This window comes from Girardinichthys multiradiatus, chromosome 24, assembly GCF_021462225.1.
Source record: "Girardinichthys multiradiatus isolate DD_20200921_A chromosome 24, DD_fGirMul_XY1, whole genome shotgun sequence".
Taxonomy (NCBI): Eukaryota; Metazoa; Chordata; class Actinopteri; order Cyprinodontiformes; family Goodeidae; genus Girardinichthys; species Girardinichthys multiradiatus.
This window is the reverse complement of record NC_061816.1, coordinates 12,182,292-12,201,265: the sequence shown is the minus strand read 5'-3', so window position 1 is coordinate 12,201,265 and position 18,974 is coordinate 12,182,292. Positions and strand designations below refer to the sequence as shown.

The 18,974-nt window shown below is 39.3% G+C and overlaps 3 protein-coding genes across 16 annotated transcripts in view; 2 read left to right on the top strand and 1 right to left on the bottom strand.

Moving 5' to 3' along the window:
* Positions 1–1,487: 1,487 nt before the first annotated feature.
* On the top strand, positions 1,488–6,592 carry cenpl (centromere protein L). 3 transcript variants are annotated; one of them, XM_047355617.1, is made up of 5 exons: positions 1,488–1,624; positions 2,933–3,104; positions 3,193–3,447; positions 3,534–4,100; positions 6,161–6,592. In XM_047355617.1, exons 1-5 carry the CDS (start codon positions 1,605–1,607, stop codon positions 6,233–6,235), a joined length of 1,089 nt encoding a protein of 362 aa, XP_047211573.1. In that variant the 5' UTR covers positions 1,488–1,604; the 3' UTR covers positions 6,236–6,592. The 3 variants fall into 3 exon arrangements, with proteins under 3 accessions (XP_047211573.1, XP_047211572.1, XP_047211574.1); XM_047355616.1 differs by having other exon boundaries at positions 3,528–4,100; XM_047355618.1 differs by lacking the exon at positions 1,488–1,624 and adding an exon at positions 2,056–2,174 and having other exon boundaries at positions 3,528–4,100.
* Positions 6,593–10,074: 3,482 nt separating this feature from the next.
* Positions 10,075–15,211, bottom strand: LOC124861791 (FUN14 domain-containing protein 1). 11 transcript variants are annotated; one of them, XM_047355734.1, is made up of 6 exons: positions 15,073–15,090; positions 13,763–13,851; positions 13,338–13,506; positions 12,244–12,394; positions 11,570–11,704; positions 10,075–10,899 (listed from the first exon to the last, which is right to left on the bottom strand). In XM_047355734.1, the coding sequence occupies exons 2-6, from the start codon at positions 13,785–13,787 to the stop codon at positions 10,822–10,824; spliced, it is 558 nt and encodes a 185-aa protein (XP_047211690.1). In that variant the 5' UTR covers positions 13,788–13,851; positions 15,073–15,090; the 3' UTR covers positions 10,075–10,821. The 11 variants fall into 11 exon arrangements, with proteins under 11 accessions (XP_047211690.1, XP_047211696.1, XP_047211686.1 ...); XM_047355740.1 differs by lacking the exon at positions 15,073–15,090 and adding an exon at positions 13,051–13,212 and having other exon boundaries at positions 13,713–15,066; XM_047355730.1 differs by lacking the exon at positions 13,763–13,851 and having other exon boundaries at positions 15,073–15,211.
* The window catches only part of LOC124861790 (histone demethylase UTY-like), a 34,430-nt gene continuing 30,664 nt past the window's right edge, over positions 15,209–18,974 (top strand). For both annotated transcript variants that reach the window (XM_047355727.1, XM_047355726.1), the window contains exons 1-2: positions 15,209–15,387; positions 15,529–15,592. In XM_047355727.1, coding sequence (XP_047211683.1) covers positions 15,209–15,387; positions 15,529–15,592 — 243 coding nt within the window. The remainder of the gene's footprint in view (positions 15,388–15,528; positions 15,593–18,974) is intronic.

The window sequence follows — 18,974 nt, the reverse complement described above, 5'->3', positions numbered from 1 at the left end:
ATAACATATATTTTAAAAAGAACCATCTCATTCCTTTTTGCTTTTAGTCATCATCTAGTAATTTGATGAATGGATTATTTAAATATTCTTAATGATGGAATTAAAAGCCAGAAAAATTTGTACATGGATTTTATGTATTAGCGTCACAAACGAGAACAGAAATTAGAACAACTTGTGGTCTTTTTGAGATTTACAAAGTGAAGCTTTTGGCAGTATGGTTTGCACTGAGAAGGCTTAAAAAAATGGAAAACTCAAAAAGGTATCAGCAGCAAAATCCCAAACCACACCAAATCTATAGGGGGAAGGTAAACTTAGATTAGCGCAGGACAGCAGAACATTCTCCAAAGACAGATAATATGATATAGTTAAGCATAATTTGGAAATTTTCACTTTTGTATTCAGTTGTTTAGACATTAATGGCTGTGAGTTGAGTTATTTTGAAGAGACGGCAAATGTACCTTTTTAAGCAAGCTGTACGTTGACTTCTTTACATTGTATCGAGGTGTCATATCTTCAGTGTCATCCCATGAAAAGATATGCAAAATGAAAATATTAACAAAAATGTTAGGGGTGTACTCACTTTTTTGAGATATTGTAAGGAGCAGTGAAGTACAAGTTGTCTTAAGGGAGAAGATCGAGCAACGGTTGCTACTTAAAAAGGGAAAAAAAACAGTTATATCACATTTGTATTGCTAGGTTGAGCACAGAATGGAAACAGTGTCTCTGAAATGTATTCCCTCCCTTGAACCTCTTGGTATTTTGTCACATTGCAACCATAAGGTTGTAGAAAGAGTCCATCTGTGTGTAATTTAATCTCAGTATAAATCCAGCTTTTATTCAAATGCTTCAGTGTTTTTTTAATAGAGAACATGAGCGAGCAAACAGCATCATCCCAGTACTAAGAAGGTGCCACTTTTAATCAGATGTGAGTGTACTTAGTTTGAGAACTTTCTGCAGATTTTTTTTCCCATCGCCAAGCTATATATTTAGGGAAAACAAACAAAATCCATCCTTACCTAGAAACATGGTGGTGGCACCATCATGCTGGTAAAAGTTGAGAAAGGTACCATACAACGAAATCCTCGAAGAAAATCTGTTAGAGGCAGTAAAAGGTGGTTCTACAAATGTATTGACTCACGGGGTTAAATACAAATAAAAATAAGAAATTGTTAAAAACTATGGATCGTTTTCCTTCGGTCTTATAATTATGCACTAGGTCTTGGTTCATCATAAAAATCCCCTAAATTGCATACAAGATTGTAGTTATTTTATGTGTCAACGTCAAAAAAAGTCAGTCGGTCAGTCATTTTCTACCACTTATTCCATAGTGCTTCGCGGGGAGCAGTCTATGGGCGAGACAGGTCGCCAGTCCGCTGCAGGTGTAAAAAAAGTTGAAGGGGAAATTATGATGTTACATGGAATGGGAATGTAGTACTACCAAATGAACAGAAGGTGGCAGTAACACGCTATTAACTAAATGGCAACAGCTGTAATGCCAGAGGAGGAAAAAGAAGAAGAAGAACGCGCGCTGTTCAAAATTAGTTTCCGGTTTTGTTTTTCTTTTTTTTTTCTCTCCAGTCAGCTTCGGACGTTATATTCAGGACATGGAGGGGTCTTATATGAGGTACAGTTCTTCTATATTCTTGGTACTTTATTCTGACTGTGCTAATTTAGACTCTGTTTACATGTTTCCTGTCCTTCGTTCGTCTTAGTTGACTTTCTAATTTAATTCCAACAGAGTTTGACACAAGGTCAAGTTTTCATATTATTCTGTTGTCGTTTTCATTTTCTTCAGGCGACAAAGCTCCAGACAGAGCAGGTCTATTCGGGTACAGAGAGCAGTGGCGATGTTTTATGTTACAGACAATCGCAGGGGTGGATAATAGCACCCCGCCACTGACCAAATGCAGATTCATTTAAACAACGCACAAGCCACAGTGACGGGTTTGCAATTTGTACAGAAAAAAAAAAAAAAAAACTGCGTTCAATTTGCACAACTGACCTTTCGAGGGCAGCAATACGCCTGAGTTGCTGCTAGTCTGCTTTTAATGTCATAAGTAAAAGAAGAAAAAACTGAACAGTAACTTTAGCAATGTGTCGCTACATTCCTCAGCGATAATAAAGTGATTCATAGAAATTCAGTGACGGCGGTAGTTAGGTCTGTTTTTTACCAGGTGAGACTGTTTAAACACTTAAATTAGGTTTCATAAAAGCTAAATATACAAAACTAGGAATGTTTATCTTTTTATATTTTTTGAGAATAAGGCAATTGATTGTGCTATTTGGCTGGCTTTTGATTCAGTATTTTAAACGGGATGCACCGTTGCAGTTTTCTGGCCGATTACCGATCTTTAAAAAGTCTGACCTGCAGATTCCGATTTTGGCCGATACAGATTGTCTTTATAACTGACACTATCAGGGGTCATAAGGTCACAACACACCTAAAATGTTCCAATCTTATGTTGTCAGCAGTTGTGAACTGTGCACATGCAGACATGACCTGGTGGGCGGGTCTGTCAGTCAGCTCTCTTTTGGCAGACCAAAGGGGGGCAGTGGGTGATTTTCAGACCTTTTGTGGAGGTAGATAAGATTGGTGGACAAGATCGGTTTGTATCAGCCGATCTCCCAAAATTAAGGAAACCGGGGCCAATCGATCGGGCGGTCGATCAATCAGTGCACACCTAATTTCAATGTCTGTTTATAAAAGATCCAGATTGGCTTCGCCCCAAACAGTACCACATTATGATAAATGATCTATGTAATCTACCAAGAAGGTTGGTCAAAATTATGCCAAAACCTTATTGACTTCCAGGTTTGTGCACAGAAAATATCTTGTAGTCCAAAGTCCACCAAAACAAGACATTTTATCTGTCAGTGAAGTCCGTGTTCTTTTAATAAAGCATGTTGTCTTGCATCTGTATCTTCTGTCCAGTGTAGCGAAGACTCCGCACGGCAGTGTTGTAAAGAGGAGAAGCAAAAGTCAGATCTACCAGCAGTCAATCCGCAGCTGCTTCAGCGTTGCATCAAGGCTCGGCCTGACTCCGGGGCAAACCAAAATGAGACTTAACACCAGCAGGAAAGCGCCAAAGTCCCAAAATATCACTGTGAGTTGCACCTGGCATTTGCTTTGTTGAATGTTTATTTTAGTGGCGAAAGTTATAGAATTCTGACCGTATTTTATTGCTTTCAAAGGATAAGGTGAATCCAGAGCACCTGGCCTTGATGATAAAAACAGAGTGGCAGCTTTCCTATGTCACTCCTCTCTACCAGTTCAGACACACCCAGCTAAAGAGTTACGCACGGCAGCTCTCTGCATTCATTGCTGCAGAAAAGCAGCAAGGCCTGGCAGTGGAGGTGGGGGCGCAGCAGAACACCTTCAAAGTCTCCATCTCTGTGCTGGAGGGGCTTGCAGAGACGAATGACGACCCTGAGACTGTCCTCATTCAGGTACAGACTGACAGGACTAAGATGTGGAGGCTTTCAAGCAGTTTTCATTTATGTTTCATAAAGTCTCTTTTCCTTCAAAGGTACAGTCAAAGCCTTTGTTTGCAAGGCAGGATGATCCACAGAAGACAGTTTGGAGCGGGTGGCTGTCCTGCATCAACAGTAACCCAGAATACCTGCGCTCGCTTTCGAAGGATTTCACGTGTCTTCCTCTGTTTGGCTGCAAAGGGGCCGAGGGTTTCACCTCTTTGGTTAAAGATTGGTTGCAGAGGACCTTTGACTGTTGCTTTGGCCTCCTGGAAATCAGTCAAACCAGTTTGCAGTGGCTTGCTGCATTATGGACCAACTGCCACATGGAATCCAACGTCCAGAGCTTGAAAATGCATTGGGCTCTCCCAGTGGTGCCACCGCTACATGTGACTTACACAGTCAGCGCCGACGATGCGTTGGATCTGTGGAACAGCGTGAGGAAGAATTCACCGGAGAAAAGCAAGAGAGCGGACGAGGAGGAATGCGTTGATATCGAGGAGGTCACGAGGTTCATGCAGGGACTCATGAGCCATTTTTACAGACACTTCAGAGTGGACCTTTCAGCTGGGGACCTGACCCAAGTGTCAACCGCCCTGGGCTCAGCCAAACGCAGCGGCAGGATAAAGGTATTGTACCGGCACGAATGGAACTATATTATAAAGATTTTTCTAAAAATAATAAAAAAAAAACACACATTAGGTCTTAAGATTAAGTAAAGAAAGCCTCTAATAAACAATAAACTAGCAGTTTGCAAGTTTGAGGCATTAGGTTATCTGTCAATGCTGAAAAAAGGATGATCTTATAGAAGAAAAAGTTGCTGCTCCTAAAATTTCGAATCACTGGCTATAGCAGGAAACATAAGTATCAAACACATTCATTCATTTTAACTAACAAATGACATGAAATTTACACCAGATGTGAGTCAGAACCATAATAATCCACACATATAAAGAAAGAAAAAAAGTTATTTAGACATTTGGGTAATAAATTGGTATTGCTCAGATAATAAATGTTTAACCCGCTTATAGAAATGCATTTAGTACTTAGTAGAAACGCCTTTGATAATGACAGCTACCAGCTTTGTCATGCATGGAGAAACTAGTCGCATGTATTGCTCGGATGTTTTCTATTTTAATTCTGTTTTACCTTTCCAGCTGCATGTTGAGGGGGAAAAGACAATACAGCGACCAAGAAATGTAAAAAAAGAAAGACGGAAATACAAGGGCTCAGGGAAATCTGTTGGGTAAAAAATACAACAGGGATATATAAAAAGCACAGTAGAAAGATTTGGAAAATAATATATTTTTGAGGTAAAACCATGTTTCTAAATATGTTTGGGTGGTAATAAATATGAAAGAAATAAAAGGGTTAGAGAAAAATAAAACGGCAAGAAGTTCACTTGTATTGAATAAAGGTAAAATATAGTTCCCGAAATATATATTTATATCTAATTAATCAATTATTGAATCTTTTTTTTTATTTTGTTGCATTTAATGGTGCACTAATTTATGTCTTGCTACGTTTTACCCCAGTAAGTATTAGTCTTTGATTTATTACTGTATGTATTCCCTAGTTACGGCAGGATTTTTCATCCATATACTAGAGGTCTGTGCCTCTACCCACCATGAGAAGCTTATGTATGTGGACAGAACCAGCTCATATTAATTTTCACCCATCAAGAGCAGGATTTCTTCCTAATGACTGTCAGATTTCATCTAGTTTCTTTTCTAAGCTTGTATTTCTAAATCAATGAATATTTGTTTGATTTCATTACATTTTATTACACATAATTACATTTCAATTGCATTTGTTTTGATATCTTTATATGTGTGGATTACTTGGCTTGTTACTGATATCTGGGGAGAACTTTGATGCCAGTGCCTCCATCTAATTCATAAAGAAACAAAAAAGCGTTGAAGTGTTCAGTATATATTTTTGCCATTGTGTTGACCAATTAGGACCCAATTAGGGCTGATACCGATGAATTTCAGCACCTTTCCGGCTTTAAACCCTTCCTGACCTTCCATGCACACTACCGGTCAAACGTTTTAGATACACTTTCTCACTTAATGGGTCTCTTTATTTTGATGATTATTTACATTGTATATTCTCACCAAAGGAAACAAAGCTATGAATAAACACACATGGAAACAAAAAGTGTGAAATAACTTTAAATCTTTATATTTTAGATTCTGTCAAATCTGCTTGGCTCTCTCCATGAGCTTCATGAGGTGGTCACCTGAAATGGTTTTCCAAAGAGTCTTGAAAGAACTTCCAAGAGGTTCAATGAGAGACGGCCGAAGGTTAATATTTCAGTCAGTACAGCAAAGGGCGGCTACTTTAAGGAATCTTAAAATATAAAACATATTTGAAGTTATTTTACAATTTTTCGTTGACTACATAATTACATATGTGTTCATTCACAGTTTTGATGCCTTCAGTGAGAATCTACGTACAATGTAAATAGTCATAAACATAAAGAAAACCATTAAATGAGAAAGTGTGTCTAAAATCTTTGACCAGTAGGGTACATAATTACAAACTTTTGAGCTGAGGTTGGTTGTAACTGATGGCTAAAAAAGGCTTTGCCATGTGTCAGATAATCTTAGATAAAACCTTACACTAGGATATAGTTTTACTTTTAACTATGTTTATGCTTAAGGCTGTTTGTCTTCTTTCATTTCAGATTTCCAATAGCAGATATCTAATTAACACCCTGAGTCTACTGACAGAAATTGCCTTTCTCAAAATGCCCATCTGACTACGATACATGGACAGACCTTTATTGACCACAAGGATCCGTTTACTTTAACCTTCACCACCAGAAAATACAGACTCTACTTGTGTTTTTTTTTTTGTTTTTTTTTTTTATTGCAAATATAAATAAAATCAAACGATTCTTTTTTCCTTTTAGTTTTTTTGTTTCCGACCTGCACCTTCAGAAGAATTAAGTTAGCTCATAATTATGACGAGTGACGAGGAACCATCCTGGTGTTCCACAGATACGTCTTTAGCTGTCAAAGCTTCCTTAGTTCCCCACCTTGTAAATGAGGAGATTTGTGTTCTAGTTTGTGTATTTCTGTGTTTTGTTGGTATACATAAAAGGAAATAAGGATTGTATGGTTTTTATTTTTCTTCTTCTATCTCATCCAGGATGTGGCTTCAGGGGGTTCTTATGATGTCTGGATATATTTTTCAGGTCTGGATGGGAAAAGGTTAAATTTTGGAGGATTATTGTTTAAACGTTTGACCATCTATCCATCAGTCATTTATCCATAATCAATCCTTCTGTCATTTGTGTATCCATCCATCCATTTGTTCTCTATCATCCCTCTGCCCTTTCCTTTTATTTCCATGTCTGTGGTTTTTAACGTTTTCAATATTTGAACTGTAGAAATATTTGGAGTAGGTTAATGGTAAACCTCTCCATTTATAATTTGAATATGGATTCAGAAGTCTGCAAATTTGGTTTTAGTTCGTAAGGGGTCAATAACGATGGCTCAAATAAAACAAGCAATTCAATTTGAGATGTTGCTGGTATTAGGAATGTGTTAATAATTTGGCCACTTAGAAACCTGGAGATCCACAGAAAAATCACTGTTGATGAATACAGAATCATTCCAATTCAGAACATTTTACGCGTGGACAAGTGGAGAACTTTTTCTAGAATAAAGAGATGGCCATGAGGGGAAGACTTCATGTGAGGACTAACCATGAGGTCCATTCATTAGGTAAAAACTAAAAAAAGGTCCAAACTCAAGCCTTCATTGACTTTCAGTATTGATTAAAAGTTCTAACTACATGCGTACAGTTCTGGTCCGGCAGGTACTCACCCTCATGGACATGAATGTCCTTTCAGTTTTTGCCATTTAACTTTCATTTTCACACATGCGGATGCATTGGGAACACATTGTATCATAAACCAAATCAAAACAAAAAGTTATCAAATTTGTTCTTTAAAGTCATTAGGCTGACAGGCTAAAATGCATTGCCTGCATTTTTGGGATGTTTTACCCATAGCATCCTTTAATAAAGTTTTGCCTGTCATAGCGTCTGATTTGATTCAAATAATAAACCCCTCCCTTTTGTCAGGTGTTTCCATTCAGTTTTATTTATATAGCGCCAATTCACAACACATGTCGTCTCAAGGCACTTCACATTCCAATTAGTCCTAACCATTGAACAGTGCAGTCGGAGTTAGCTTTTTATTCAAATTGGATAAAAAGTTTTTCTGAGTAAGGAAACCCAGCAGATTGCATCGAGTCAGTGACTTGCAGCATTCACTCCTCCCAGATGAGCATGTAGAGACAGTGGACAGTCACTGGCGTTGACTTTGCAGCAATCACTCATACTGAGCATGCATGTAGCGACAGTGGAGAGGAAAAACTCCCTTTTAACAGGAAGAAACCTCCAGCAGAACCAGGCTCAGTGTGAGCGGCCATCTGCCACGACCGACTGGGGGTTTGAGAGAACAGAGCAGAGACACAAAGAAAACAAAGAAGCACTGATCCAGGAGTACTTTCTATGGGAAGGAAAAGTAAATGTTAATGGATGTAGCTCCTTTAGGCGTTTCACCTAGAAAGAAAGAACAGATAAACGTCTGAGCCAGTTTTCAAGGTTAGAGTCTGAAAGAGAGCACATATAATTAGTTACAGTAAAAGCTCAGTCAATCGCTATGTCTAGGAGAGAGAAAGGGTTAAACACTAAAAGACAGGGCTATGTGGATCATCGGTAGAGGGTGAGCATTAAGTTGTTGCCAGCAGAAGCTTGGACGATTCCCCTCTCCAGAAAGGTGTCACAGGCAGACACAGAGTCAGGCCAGGTGTAGCTTCTAGGAAGAGAAAAGAGAGAACAAAGTTAAAAGCTGAAATAACAGCAAACAAAGCAAAATTGGAGAGTAGTGTGAGAATGTAGCGAAGAGGGTGAAAGTGGTCATTATGTCCTCCAGCAGCCTAAGCCTATAGCAGCATAACTACACAGATAGTTTCAGTTCAGATTATTTAGTTAAACGGCGCTTATTTACAACAATGTCGTCTCAAGGAACCCCACAAAGGGTCCCTCTGATGGTCATTGTTATACTAAAAACCACAACAATTGGGATACATCTCTCTGTCAGACTGATTATAACCATTGGAAAAGAGAAGGGGTCATACAGGTAGCAGAAATGGAGGGTGTGTTTGCACCTTAACCATAACTGAGCCGATTTAGGCTAAACCTGACTCCCCCTTACTCCAACCAACAGGGAGGGAAGAAGACGGAGGTAAAAATAAGGAAGATAGCTCAGGATAAACTAAGTCACTCTAACTATAAGCTTTATCAAAAAGGAAAGTTTTAAGCCTAGCCTTAAAAGTAGACAGGGTGTCTGCCTCACGGACTAAAACTGGGAGCTTGTTCCACAGGAGAGGAGCCTGATAACTAAAGGATCTGCCTCCCATTCTACTTGTAGAGACTCTAGGAACCACCAGTAAACCTGCAGTCTGAGAACGAAGTGCTCTGTTAGGAACAGCTTAGATCATAAAATACGGCACCATAACTACGCAGATGATACACAGCTCTACATTACAATGTCATCAGGTGATTCTGAACCTATTCAAGCGTTGGCGAGATGCATAGAACATATCAATGTGTGGATGTGCCATCGTTTTCTCCAGCTGATTAAAATCAAAACAAATTAAGTCACTAAACTAACATTTTTCAACACCGATGATTCACATCTGTATTGCATGAAGTCGACCAATTTTTGGCGGTATTCCAGTCCAGGATAATACGACTACATTTCACTATTTCTTCACATTTACCTTAAAAAAGCATGTTTGATGTAACTTAAGATTTTTTGTTGGACAAAGATCAAGGGATTGAAACGGCCACTCCATAATGTTAACTTTGAAGGTCTGGAACCAAGACGTTTCCTTACTGGTGTGTATGGGGTCATTGTCCTGTTAAACACTCAACTTAAGGGTATTCCCCCGTTATACTGCAACACAACCATTTAAAGTATTTGGATGTATTTAAATTGGTCTATGATTCCCAGTGTGTGATAAATAGGTGATCAACAGAAACATCTCATTTGATGATGCTGGGGTCACCATGCTTCACAGGGCACCATGGCTTTAATTCAGTGTTTGGGGATCATCTGACAAACTATCTAATGCATTTAGACCCAAAAGGAACAATCTTGCTTTAATCTGTTGCAGAATAATTCTTTAGGCCAGTCCATGTGTTCTTCAACCCAAACACTTCTTTAATACATTCAAATGTTCTGTTTTTTTTCCCCATCCTTCTGGTTTTGTTTTCCATTTTAAAGCATTTTGGATTTTGTCAGCTGAGCAGGCTTTCATTTTGGGGAGTTTGTATATATCTACTCCTCTCTGCAACCCAATCATGCACCATAACGACCATTTACCACATTTTTCTGCCTTTGAACTTAAATAAGGACCACCTGTTTATAAGCAATATGCGCGTGTAATACTAAACCTAGAAATGTATGAGCACAATTTCTTCCAATCAAACACATTTTTTCGTTAGAGGTGTACGTAAATGTTCTGATTGGTGCCCAAATACATGATTTTTTATTTTTTAAAAGCAGACTTTAAGGCATTATCAGTTTGAGGGATATTTATTCCAAAAGACACTAATTAAATGCAAACAGTATTATCAAAATAATGTTGGATACAAACAAGCAGCAAAAAACAGCACTGGTTGAAGTTCTGTCCACAAGAACAAAAAATAATACGACAGCTTATTGCACTTTGACAAAATAAAAGGCAAAAACACAATTCAAGCAACTCAACTGACTCCTATAAGTAATGCAAGTAATAAAACTGCAACACAGACACTAAGAATATAACAAGAGGCGTATAGGTCAAAGTTGCCTTTCATTTTGTTTTAAATCTGAACTCAATAAAGTCATTAAAAAGCATTTTGATCACGCTGTTCTGTGTGAAAATGCATCTTCCCAAGAAAACAACCTTTTCCAAGCAGTATTTTTTTACTTACATGCTTTGAACGTATTCTAAATCTTCCAGCTGAATAAAAAAGTAATTATTGGGATTAGTTGGGCATTTGGCAACATGTTCCCACTCCTTTTATTGTGTATGAAATATGTACAATTCTGAAGAGAATTTGTCAGAATATTTACAATGGTACCCACACCAGCCAATTTCAAATTCTACTGGGAAAAACACTTGGAAAAAGCAGGAACGCCACTGTCACAACAGATCATGCCTAGATATATTTGATCCATTCTCTCACTTCATTATGTGATAAATCAGAGGTAAACAATGGAGAGCAATGTAGTGATGAGATTCACAGTAAAAGGGAGATGAAGTGTGGGCAGCGGCGGCAGCTTCAGGAGGCCAGTCCCAAAAAGAAGCCGCCAACAAACCCGCTGGACAGGACGATGTTCCTCTTTATGAAATCTGTGGCCTGCATGAAAGGGGAAAAGACCAGAATAAGCCAACAGGAGAACAAAAAGAAGGTTTTCTAAATCAAGTAATATTTTGTACTGGTTTCTTTTGTTTTTTCTGAGCCGTGATGTAGATGTTAAAACATAACACTAGAGGGCGCTGCTTTGTTTCAGATGGAGCAACCAGAACACCTCTATTAAGATTCTCAGTCGAGGCAACTACAAGAGGCTTTCTCCGATGTAGAAGTGGGAGCAATCCTCGCTGCACGGGACGGTGTACACAACACCGCTCAACTTTGCTTTGGGTGCTCTGTCCTTGGGACGAACCAGTTTGTTGTATTTTGAGAAAATTCTCCGGAGCTTCTCAGAACCTCCTGCCACATATGGAAAGACAGTGTCTCTGTATCTCCATCTTCTCTGTCCGCTTTATTGACCGACCTTTTTGTTTTACATCTGCATTGGGCAGGATTTTGTCCGCCCGATATCTCGAGTTCTGATAACGCGCTGCTTGTGTTCCAGTGGGTGATGTGACCCAAAATGCAGACAATGATCTGTGACTGGGTTTCCGGTAAACACACATATCAAATTCTGATGTAAATGTGTAGGAATGGCAAAAATGTGAAAAATAGGAATAATTTTAAAAAATGGGGGCATGGGTGATAAAGAAAGAGCAAGCTTTGTTCCAGGTACCTTTACCTCCTCAATGAATGTGTTTATTTCAGGGGCTGCTTTGTTTGCTTTCTTCTTTAGGTGCTTCTTTGCTTTGTTTACATCCTTCTCCACTTTTTTCCAGTCCACCTGCACGTAACCACTGTGATTGGCAATCTGCAAGAATAATTCACAGCCCAGTGTTAATACAGCAGTTTCTTCGATTTTTTTTTATTTATTTAGAGAGATCCCCCTGAGATGACATTCACAGTTAGAAGTAAACTTTGGGCGACAGACTCTATGTGATAAACAAAATCCAGTCTTTAATGTTTTAACACGGTTTCTACACCTTTTTTTTCAGCTCAGGCTTTAAATATGTGACCTGCAAAACTACAGAACTTGAAATCCCTTACTTCTGAAGACTGAGTTGGAGTCTTTTTGATCTACATGTGAAACATAGCTAGGAATGCTTTAACAGACAAAATAATGGACTGATATGAGAGCAATGCAATGTATGCGCCCAGATGGCTTGTGTCCACCCAGCGCCAGCTCACACAAAGCTCGTCTTTCTGCTGTGAAGAGAGGACCGATCGAGCAGCATGCTGTGCAGCTGGCCACTTCACTCCTCAATGAAGCTGGCCAAATCTCAGTCTTACAAAGGACATGGCAACTGTTTAGCTAAGGTCAACATAAACTGGTCGTCTCCATGGTCTCACCTGTAAAAGAAGGAACCCTCCACCGATGGCAGTCGCCGCTATCTTCCCGACCCTCTGGAAAACATAGCCGGCGCACCTGGACAGGTTGATAGATACGGGGGTGGGTTGGTTCTTCGGATTTATTGTAATAGACCTACATTTATAAAGCGCCCTTTACAGACACAAAGTGTTGTACAACATAAATCACATTTAAGTTATACATAGTATTAAAACAAGCCAGCATAAAAAGCACAATAATATCCTGACATAAAAGCCTGGTAGAACAAAATCAGCTGGCTTTTAAAAACATCTGAACTTTGACTGGGCCATTCTAAACACATGAACATATTTTGATCTAAACCATTCCACTTTAGTTCTGGTGGCAGGTTTAGAGTCACTGTCCTGTGAGAAGCTGTGTTGAGCTCCATCCATCATTTAATTACAACTTCCCGGTCCAGGCTGAAGAAACACATCCCCACAGCATGATGCTGCCACCACTATGCATGGGCCAGTTACCAGTATCAAGGTGCAGTGAGGTTTTTTAATAGTTATGGCTCCAAAACAACAAAAATATGAAACCATACATTATCCCTACATTATAAAATGCAGAAAGAAATACAGAAAGTGCTGAGAAAGCTCTAGATCCCTTATGAATACACACAGCCTAAAGTAAAAGAGTGCTGTTCATCCCTCATCTGTTCCTATACAGTGCTGGCCAGCTGCCTGAAAGATGGGCAACTATTTTTCCCCTCACTTACAAGAAAGACAGTGGACACATTTTAAAAATGCATTATAATGATTTTACTTAAATACTTTTTAAGGTTATACCTTGAGAATATCCCTTCCATGAGAGCACCATGTTTCACAGTGGGATGGTGTGTTCAGGTGATGTGCCATGTTGCACTTCCACTTCCCATATAGTTTAGCGTGTAGGCCAACAAGTTCAGGTTTGGGCGCACCTCTGCATGGCTTATGACAAACTTTGTTGCACTGTATTTTATTGAGGGGTATCAGAATAATGGGAGCTGAATATAAATTTGGATTTTTATTGACATTTTTGAAAACCATGCATTCTCTTTCTTCCACTTTAAAAGTCTATCACATAAAATCCTTACCAGCCAGTCACCCCTCCCATCATGATCTGGGTAGCCACGGAATACTTCTCAGCAATCGGCCCAGAGTTGTTCCCAAAGACCCGGCTCCACCACTGGTGCCTCCGGGCGTACTCGGTGAGGTCCACCACCTCATAGACCTCGTCTTCGCTGTCTGGGTCGTCCTGCCCTGCTGTGTTGACCGGAGGAACATTTATATTTCAGGTTGTTAATGGTCCTAAGGTCAAATGCTTAGATTATACGTGTTTTTAATTGAGTTACATAGCTAATATTAGCTGGCTAGCATTGAATAGCTCCCGGTATGACACCGGTTTCCTGTAATGTGTTTAAGAGATATATTTCATTTTCAGTATTAGGTTTTTATAGAAAAAAAATAACCAAATAACCATTTATAATTCACGGTAATTCCAACAAGAACAGTCGCTAACCTTCTCTCTGGTCCCCCGTCGCCATTTTGGAGATAGAACTTATGTCACCAGGATGTTGACAATTCTAAACCACGCCCACATGATGACGGCTTGCCACGTCAGATGGTAAAAAAAAAAGCTGTTTTAATTTATTTAGATTCAGCGGTTAAGAAAATTAATGGAAAAATGCGCTTTTTCTTCATCTAAATAAGATTTTATGACCTCAGGAGTGACGGTATGTAGTCTGTTAATATTTTTTTCTCAGAAAGACAGAACATAAACACAAGACAAAAACCACGGAAAAGCCACACTACCTTCGTGGTTGGTTTAAAGAGCATATTTACCCATGCCTACTCACTTATACTCAGGAAAAACTCTAACAAATAAACAAACAGCACAGATAAAAAGCATATATATTTAAATAAATACATATTAATAATAATGAGCAAATAAGCATGGTGGCTAATGATGGATAATGATATTTACAGACTGCCTACCTGACAACTCCTTTCTCCCTTATTTCAAGTAATATCGGGAGTTGCATCCAAAAAAAGTACGATTTAAATTATACACATACTACAAATATCTGCAGCAAAGGAGATAAATAAAGACTCGTCTCTATATAAATCAAATGAAAATTTGGAGGAGCCAATAACAATCATATTAATGATTGTTATACTGATAATAATAATGTATTGCGCCGACTACGCCAAGACAAATTCCTTGTATGTCCAAAACGTACTTGGCAATAAAGCTTTTCTGATTCTGATTCTGAGGGTAATAATAATGAAGATTTAGAAAGGGAAAAATCCACCAACAATGATAATAAAGAAATAAAGTAGTTAAGGTTTGTGGCGATGATAAAACTTAAAGGACAAATTGTTAAATGAATAAGAAAAAAATGAAAGTAGGAAATTATTATGATGAAAATCTCTATCTATCTATCTATCTATCTATCTATCTATCTATCTATCTATCTATCTATCTATCTATCTATCTATCTATCTATCTATCTATCTATCTATCATGGGATAGAAGTGGTATAAATATTTAGTGATTTTCAGAAGCAAATTTACATTTAAAGATAAAAAAAATTGTATAGCAGAAAAGTCATATGGTAGAAAACGGGCGTTGCTATTGGGTGAAATGGGAGGAGAGGGCGTGGCTAGAGCGGCGCGTGGGTTCGCTTGGGTTTCACTATTATAACAACTTTATCTTCGCGGCCGAAACGCATTTTATCGTGAAATATCCACATCTTCATGCTGCACTCAGTTACGTGCTCCGCAATAACGGGATAATATTACTTTGTGATGAAAAATGTGAGGAGATACCCTGAGAGCGCTTTTGTGCCCCCCCGACAGGATTTACTACACCGATTCGCATCTTATCATCCTGGGGAAAAGTTTTTGATCATTTTGTTGTCTTCGGCTTCCTTCCTTTGACTCGGCGGTGCAGAGCGTTCGTCCAATGCAGTCGTGCGGCGTCTCGCTCGCCGCCGCCGCCTGCGCCGCTGCTCGGAGTCTCGGCTCGGCTTCTTCTGCTGGTGATGAGGGAAAGAAAATGGCGGCGGGAAAAGCGAGTGAAACAGAGGAGGACTTTCCGACACTGACAGCCCAGGAGAGGGAGACTCTGGTCGGGATCGACAGGTCGGGAATTTCAGCTCCGCGCACTCACATTCATGCTCAGATACGCAAAATTAATCGCTTTTCTCCATTGCGTGTTTAAAATGTCCCTGAACCGCCCTGCAAGTGATACCGAGTCGCCTATGTTGTCTTCTTGCTTTGCAGCTCACTGTTTGGATTTCAGAAGCTTCATGAAGATGGCGCCAGAACGAAGGCCCTGTTAATGAAGGTAGCTAGTCTTAACTAGATGCATTTCATTACCAAGCTGCGTTGCTACTCACAGAACTGATTTAAGAATACAAACCACAGTGCAGGTCTTTAAAATTTACTCAGGATCTAGCGGGCTAGGCCAAATGCAAGTGGCCCACTTTGTACAGACACCAAGGCCAGTTAACCGCAGCCCCTCTTTTAGCCAGTTAGCTCAGTTGCTCTCATCCGATGAGCGACCCTGCACCTGCGGGTTCGTGTTCTGCCTACTAGCTGGCTTGTGTAACCAGCAGTATCCATCGCTCTTCTGATTTACCCAGCTAGTTGGCGTTAGCATATGTTAGTTTGAGGCAACCGCCCTTCCAAGCAGCTTATCTGTGTGCACTTGTGCACAGCGTCGTTATGGTTTTCAGTACTGCATGCCTTTAACTTTAATCAAAAGTAATTGTCAGCTTTTATGACTGTATACCGTAGTTGTCCCCCTCTAATCTTACGCAACTAACGTATTTATTTATTTTTTTTTCTAGCTATGAAACCCAGTGGGGATAATTTGACCACAGCAGTTGTCGTTTGGTTAAGGTTAGCTCGTATCGGAGCACTTCGATCGGTCTTTTAGTGTAGTGGGCTGTTTATATGACATGAATACATTCGTTTTTGTAAACTGAGTTTAGATGACTGCTTGTGTGAAGTAACTAGGAACCTACGGACTACCGTTCCAAGTGACGTTAATGGCTGGTTGCCTGTCCAAGATGGCGGAACGACACCGATAGCTTTACAACAAATTTCATGTTAACGCATCACTCTGAACCGTTTGTGTGCTGCCTAACGGTACGCTTGGTTTCCTCCCCGGCCTTGGCGCATTGTAAATGCATGTCCCTCTCCACGACCAAGATGGTGTCAGGGTCCTTTGTTTACAGTTTGTGCATGTGCTTTTACCAGTCTACCTGTGCGTGATACAATACAACAATGAACTGGTAAATATCAACACCCCAGTCTTTGAGGATGTATGTTAAGTTTGATATAGAGAAGGTGGAGCTGTTGACAAGTGATAGTTGGAGGAGGCCTTCAAGGAATCCGCTCGTTAGGTGGTGTGGGATACCTACTAGGAAGTGGAACTGCTCCTGTACCATTAGCTGCACAGAGGCACAAGTGTGGCAATTCTCGCGAGAGAAAAGAATCTATAAATTTGTTGGAGCAAGCCCAAATCAAGCTATGTGGATCTTGGGGGGCGAGGGGGGGACAAATAAAACATAGCAGGAAGGATGTTACCAAACGTTTCAAGTGTTGTATGTCATAATTAATCCATTTAATTTGAAGTGCATTAAAATGACTTGATACCACGATTCAGGGTTTGTATGCAATCTGATTATGGTATAGAATTTAATTTAAATATTTTCTGGGTCTGGAGCAGTACTCTCATCCTAAAAATGTGTCTCCACTTCCTCATGTCCTTCCTCGCTTGATTCTTTGTGTTCTTTCTTTCTTTCCTTCCTTCCTTTCTTTGGGCGCAACGATGCACAAAAATCGCGGTTCAGTTTTAAAAAGCATTTCCAAAAAGTGGCCATTCCACAATTAACTGGAGATTTTGTTTGATTTTTATTAAATATTAAAATCATCAAACAACAATAAAAGCACCTAAATAATCAGTGTTGTTGGGAGGGAATTTTGGGATACAAGTTGTGCTTTAATTCACCATTGAAGCTCACCTGTATGGAAAACACCTCTGCCTGACAGACTCTTCTTGACGCAGTAGCAGTATGGCCACACATCTGTTACTATAGTCACCCTAATGGTTTTTGGGTTTGTTTCAATGCTATGTGAAGCTTGGTTTGCACCCCGGACTATTTTCTTCATACTAGTGATGATTATATTCGGCATGGTGAGCGATTGTATTCAGTGTAGGGTGAGCTACGTATGTAGCTTTGTTTCGATCCAGCTTTTTTGCCATTATCACGATAGCCGAATAAGAAACAGTCATGTTCCTGAAAAGCAGACTTTAGTGAAACCTGGGAGTCCTCGTGCTGTGCTTTGTTGTCTTTTTGCTTTTTGAAGTTGCGTGGTTGAACATGGACTTGCACACTTTACATCTGCAGGTTGACGGTCTGTCTGTGTAAACTTTTAAAACAATGTTGTAGTCGTTTAGATACATTTCACATTTGTAAGGCTATACAGGAGATTATAGGTATGAATAGATGTACTGATACATCCCTATTGATTTTATGTCTTTGTCTTCCATCCTTCTCTTGTTTTTGTGTTTCCTACCCTCGTCCTAATTTACTGTGTCCTATCTCCCTTTTTCTTCCTTGCACTCTTATTTTCTTGTCATTTCTTCCCTCCAGTTGCAGGTTTTTCCATGTTCCATATTTACATATCCTGATTGAATACATGCCATTTCACTACTTTCTTTGCACCCAACATTAAATTTAGACTCATCTGGACCCATGGCTCTTAAACTCAAATGCCAAACAAAGCGTTAGAATTGATATATTTTTACATATGGGATAAATATGTTTGCAAAGTGTTCTATAAAGACTCTGCATTTATTATTGGATGTTGAGATTTAGTATTAAAGATGTTAAGGCAATGAAAAGACACTACAGCACAGCTTGAAAATTTAAAGGCCCGTTTCAGCATTGTGATCTTTTAGGAATTTTTTTGAACCCACAGACGAGAACTGATCACGATTCAAGCAGATAAAGGTTATTTGTTTTGTTCTCGTATATCCAGAATGTTATTAAAAAAAATTTTGTTTTAATGAATTTTAAAAATATAAACACTAAAAAGATAATGTCTGTAGATTATACAGGTCCTTCTAAAAAAATTAGCATATTGTGATAAAGTTCATTATTTTCCATAATGTCATGATGAAAATTTAACATTCATATATTTTAGATTCATTGCACACTAACTGAAATATTTCAGGTCTTTTATTGTCTTAATACGGATGATTGTGGCATACAGCTCATGAAAACCCAAAATTCCTATCTCACAAAATTTGCATATTTCATCCGACCAATAAAAGAAAAGTGTTTTTAATACAAAAAACGTCAACCTTCAAATAATCATGTATAGTTATGCACTCAATACTTGGTCGGGAATCCTTTGGCAGAAAGGACTGCTTCAATGCGGCGTGGCATGGAGGCAATCAGCCTGTGGCACTGCTGAGGTCTTATGGAGGCCCAGGATGCTTCGATAGCGGCCTTTAGCTCATCCAGAGTGTTGGGTCTTGAGTCTCTCAACGTTCTCTTCACAATATCCCACAGATTCTCTATGGGGTTCAGGTCAGGAGAGTTGGCAGGCCAATTGAGCACAGTGATACCATGGTCAGTAAACCATTTACCAGTGGTTTTGGCACTGTGAGCAGGTGCCAGGTCGTGCTGAAAAATGAAATCTTCATCTCCATA

Excerpts from the sequence above, each read along its gene's own strand:
- LOC124861791 (XM_047355730.1), bottom strand. The coding sequence starts at position 15,124 with ATGCGAATCGGTGTAGTAAATCCTGTCGGGGGGGCACAAAAGCGCTCT. Across the intron at positions 12,395-13,337 it reads ATGGGAGGGGTGACTGGCTG|GGCGCTTTATAAATGTAGGT; the intron begins GTAAGGATTTTA and ends GTGTCTGTAAAG. Across the intron at positions 10,900-11,569 it reads CATTCATTGAGGAGGTAAAG|GCCACAGATTTCATAAAGAG; the intron begins GTACCTGGAACA and ends CCTTTCATGCAG.
- cenpl (XM_047355616.1), top strand. The coding sequence starts at position 1,605 with ATGGAGGGGTCTTATATGAG. Across the intron at positions 3,105-3,192 it reads CAAAGTCCCAAAATATCACT|GATAAGGTGAATCCAGAGCA; the intron begins GTGAGTTGCACC and ends TTGCTTTCAAAG. Across the intron at positions 4,101-6,160 it reads AACGCAGCGGCAGGATAAAG|ATTTCCAATAGCAGATATCT; the intron begins GTATTGTACCGG and ends CTTTCATTTCAG.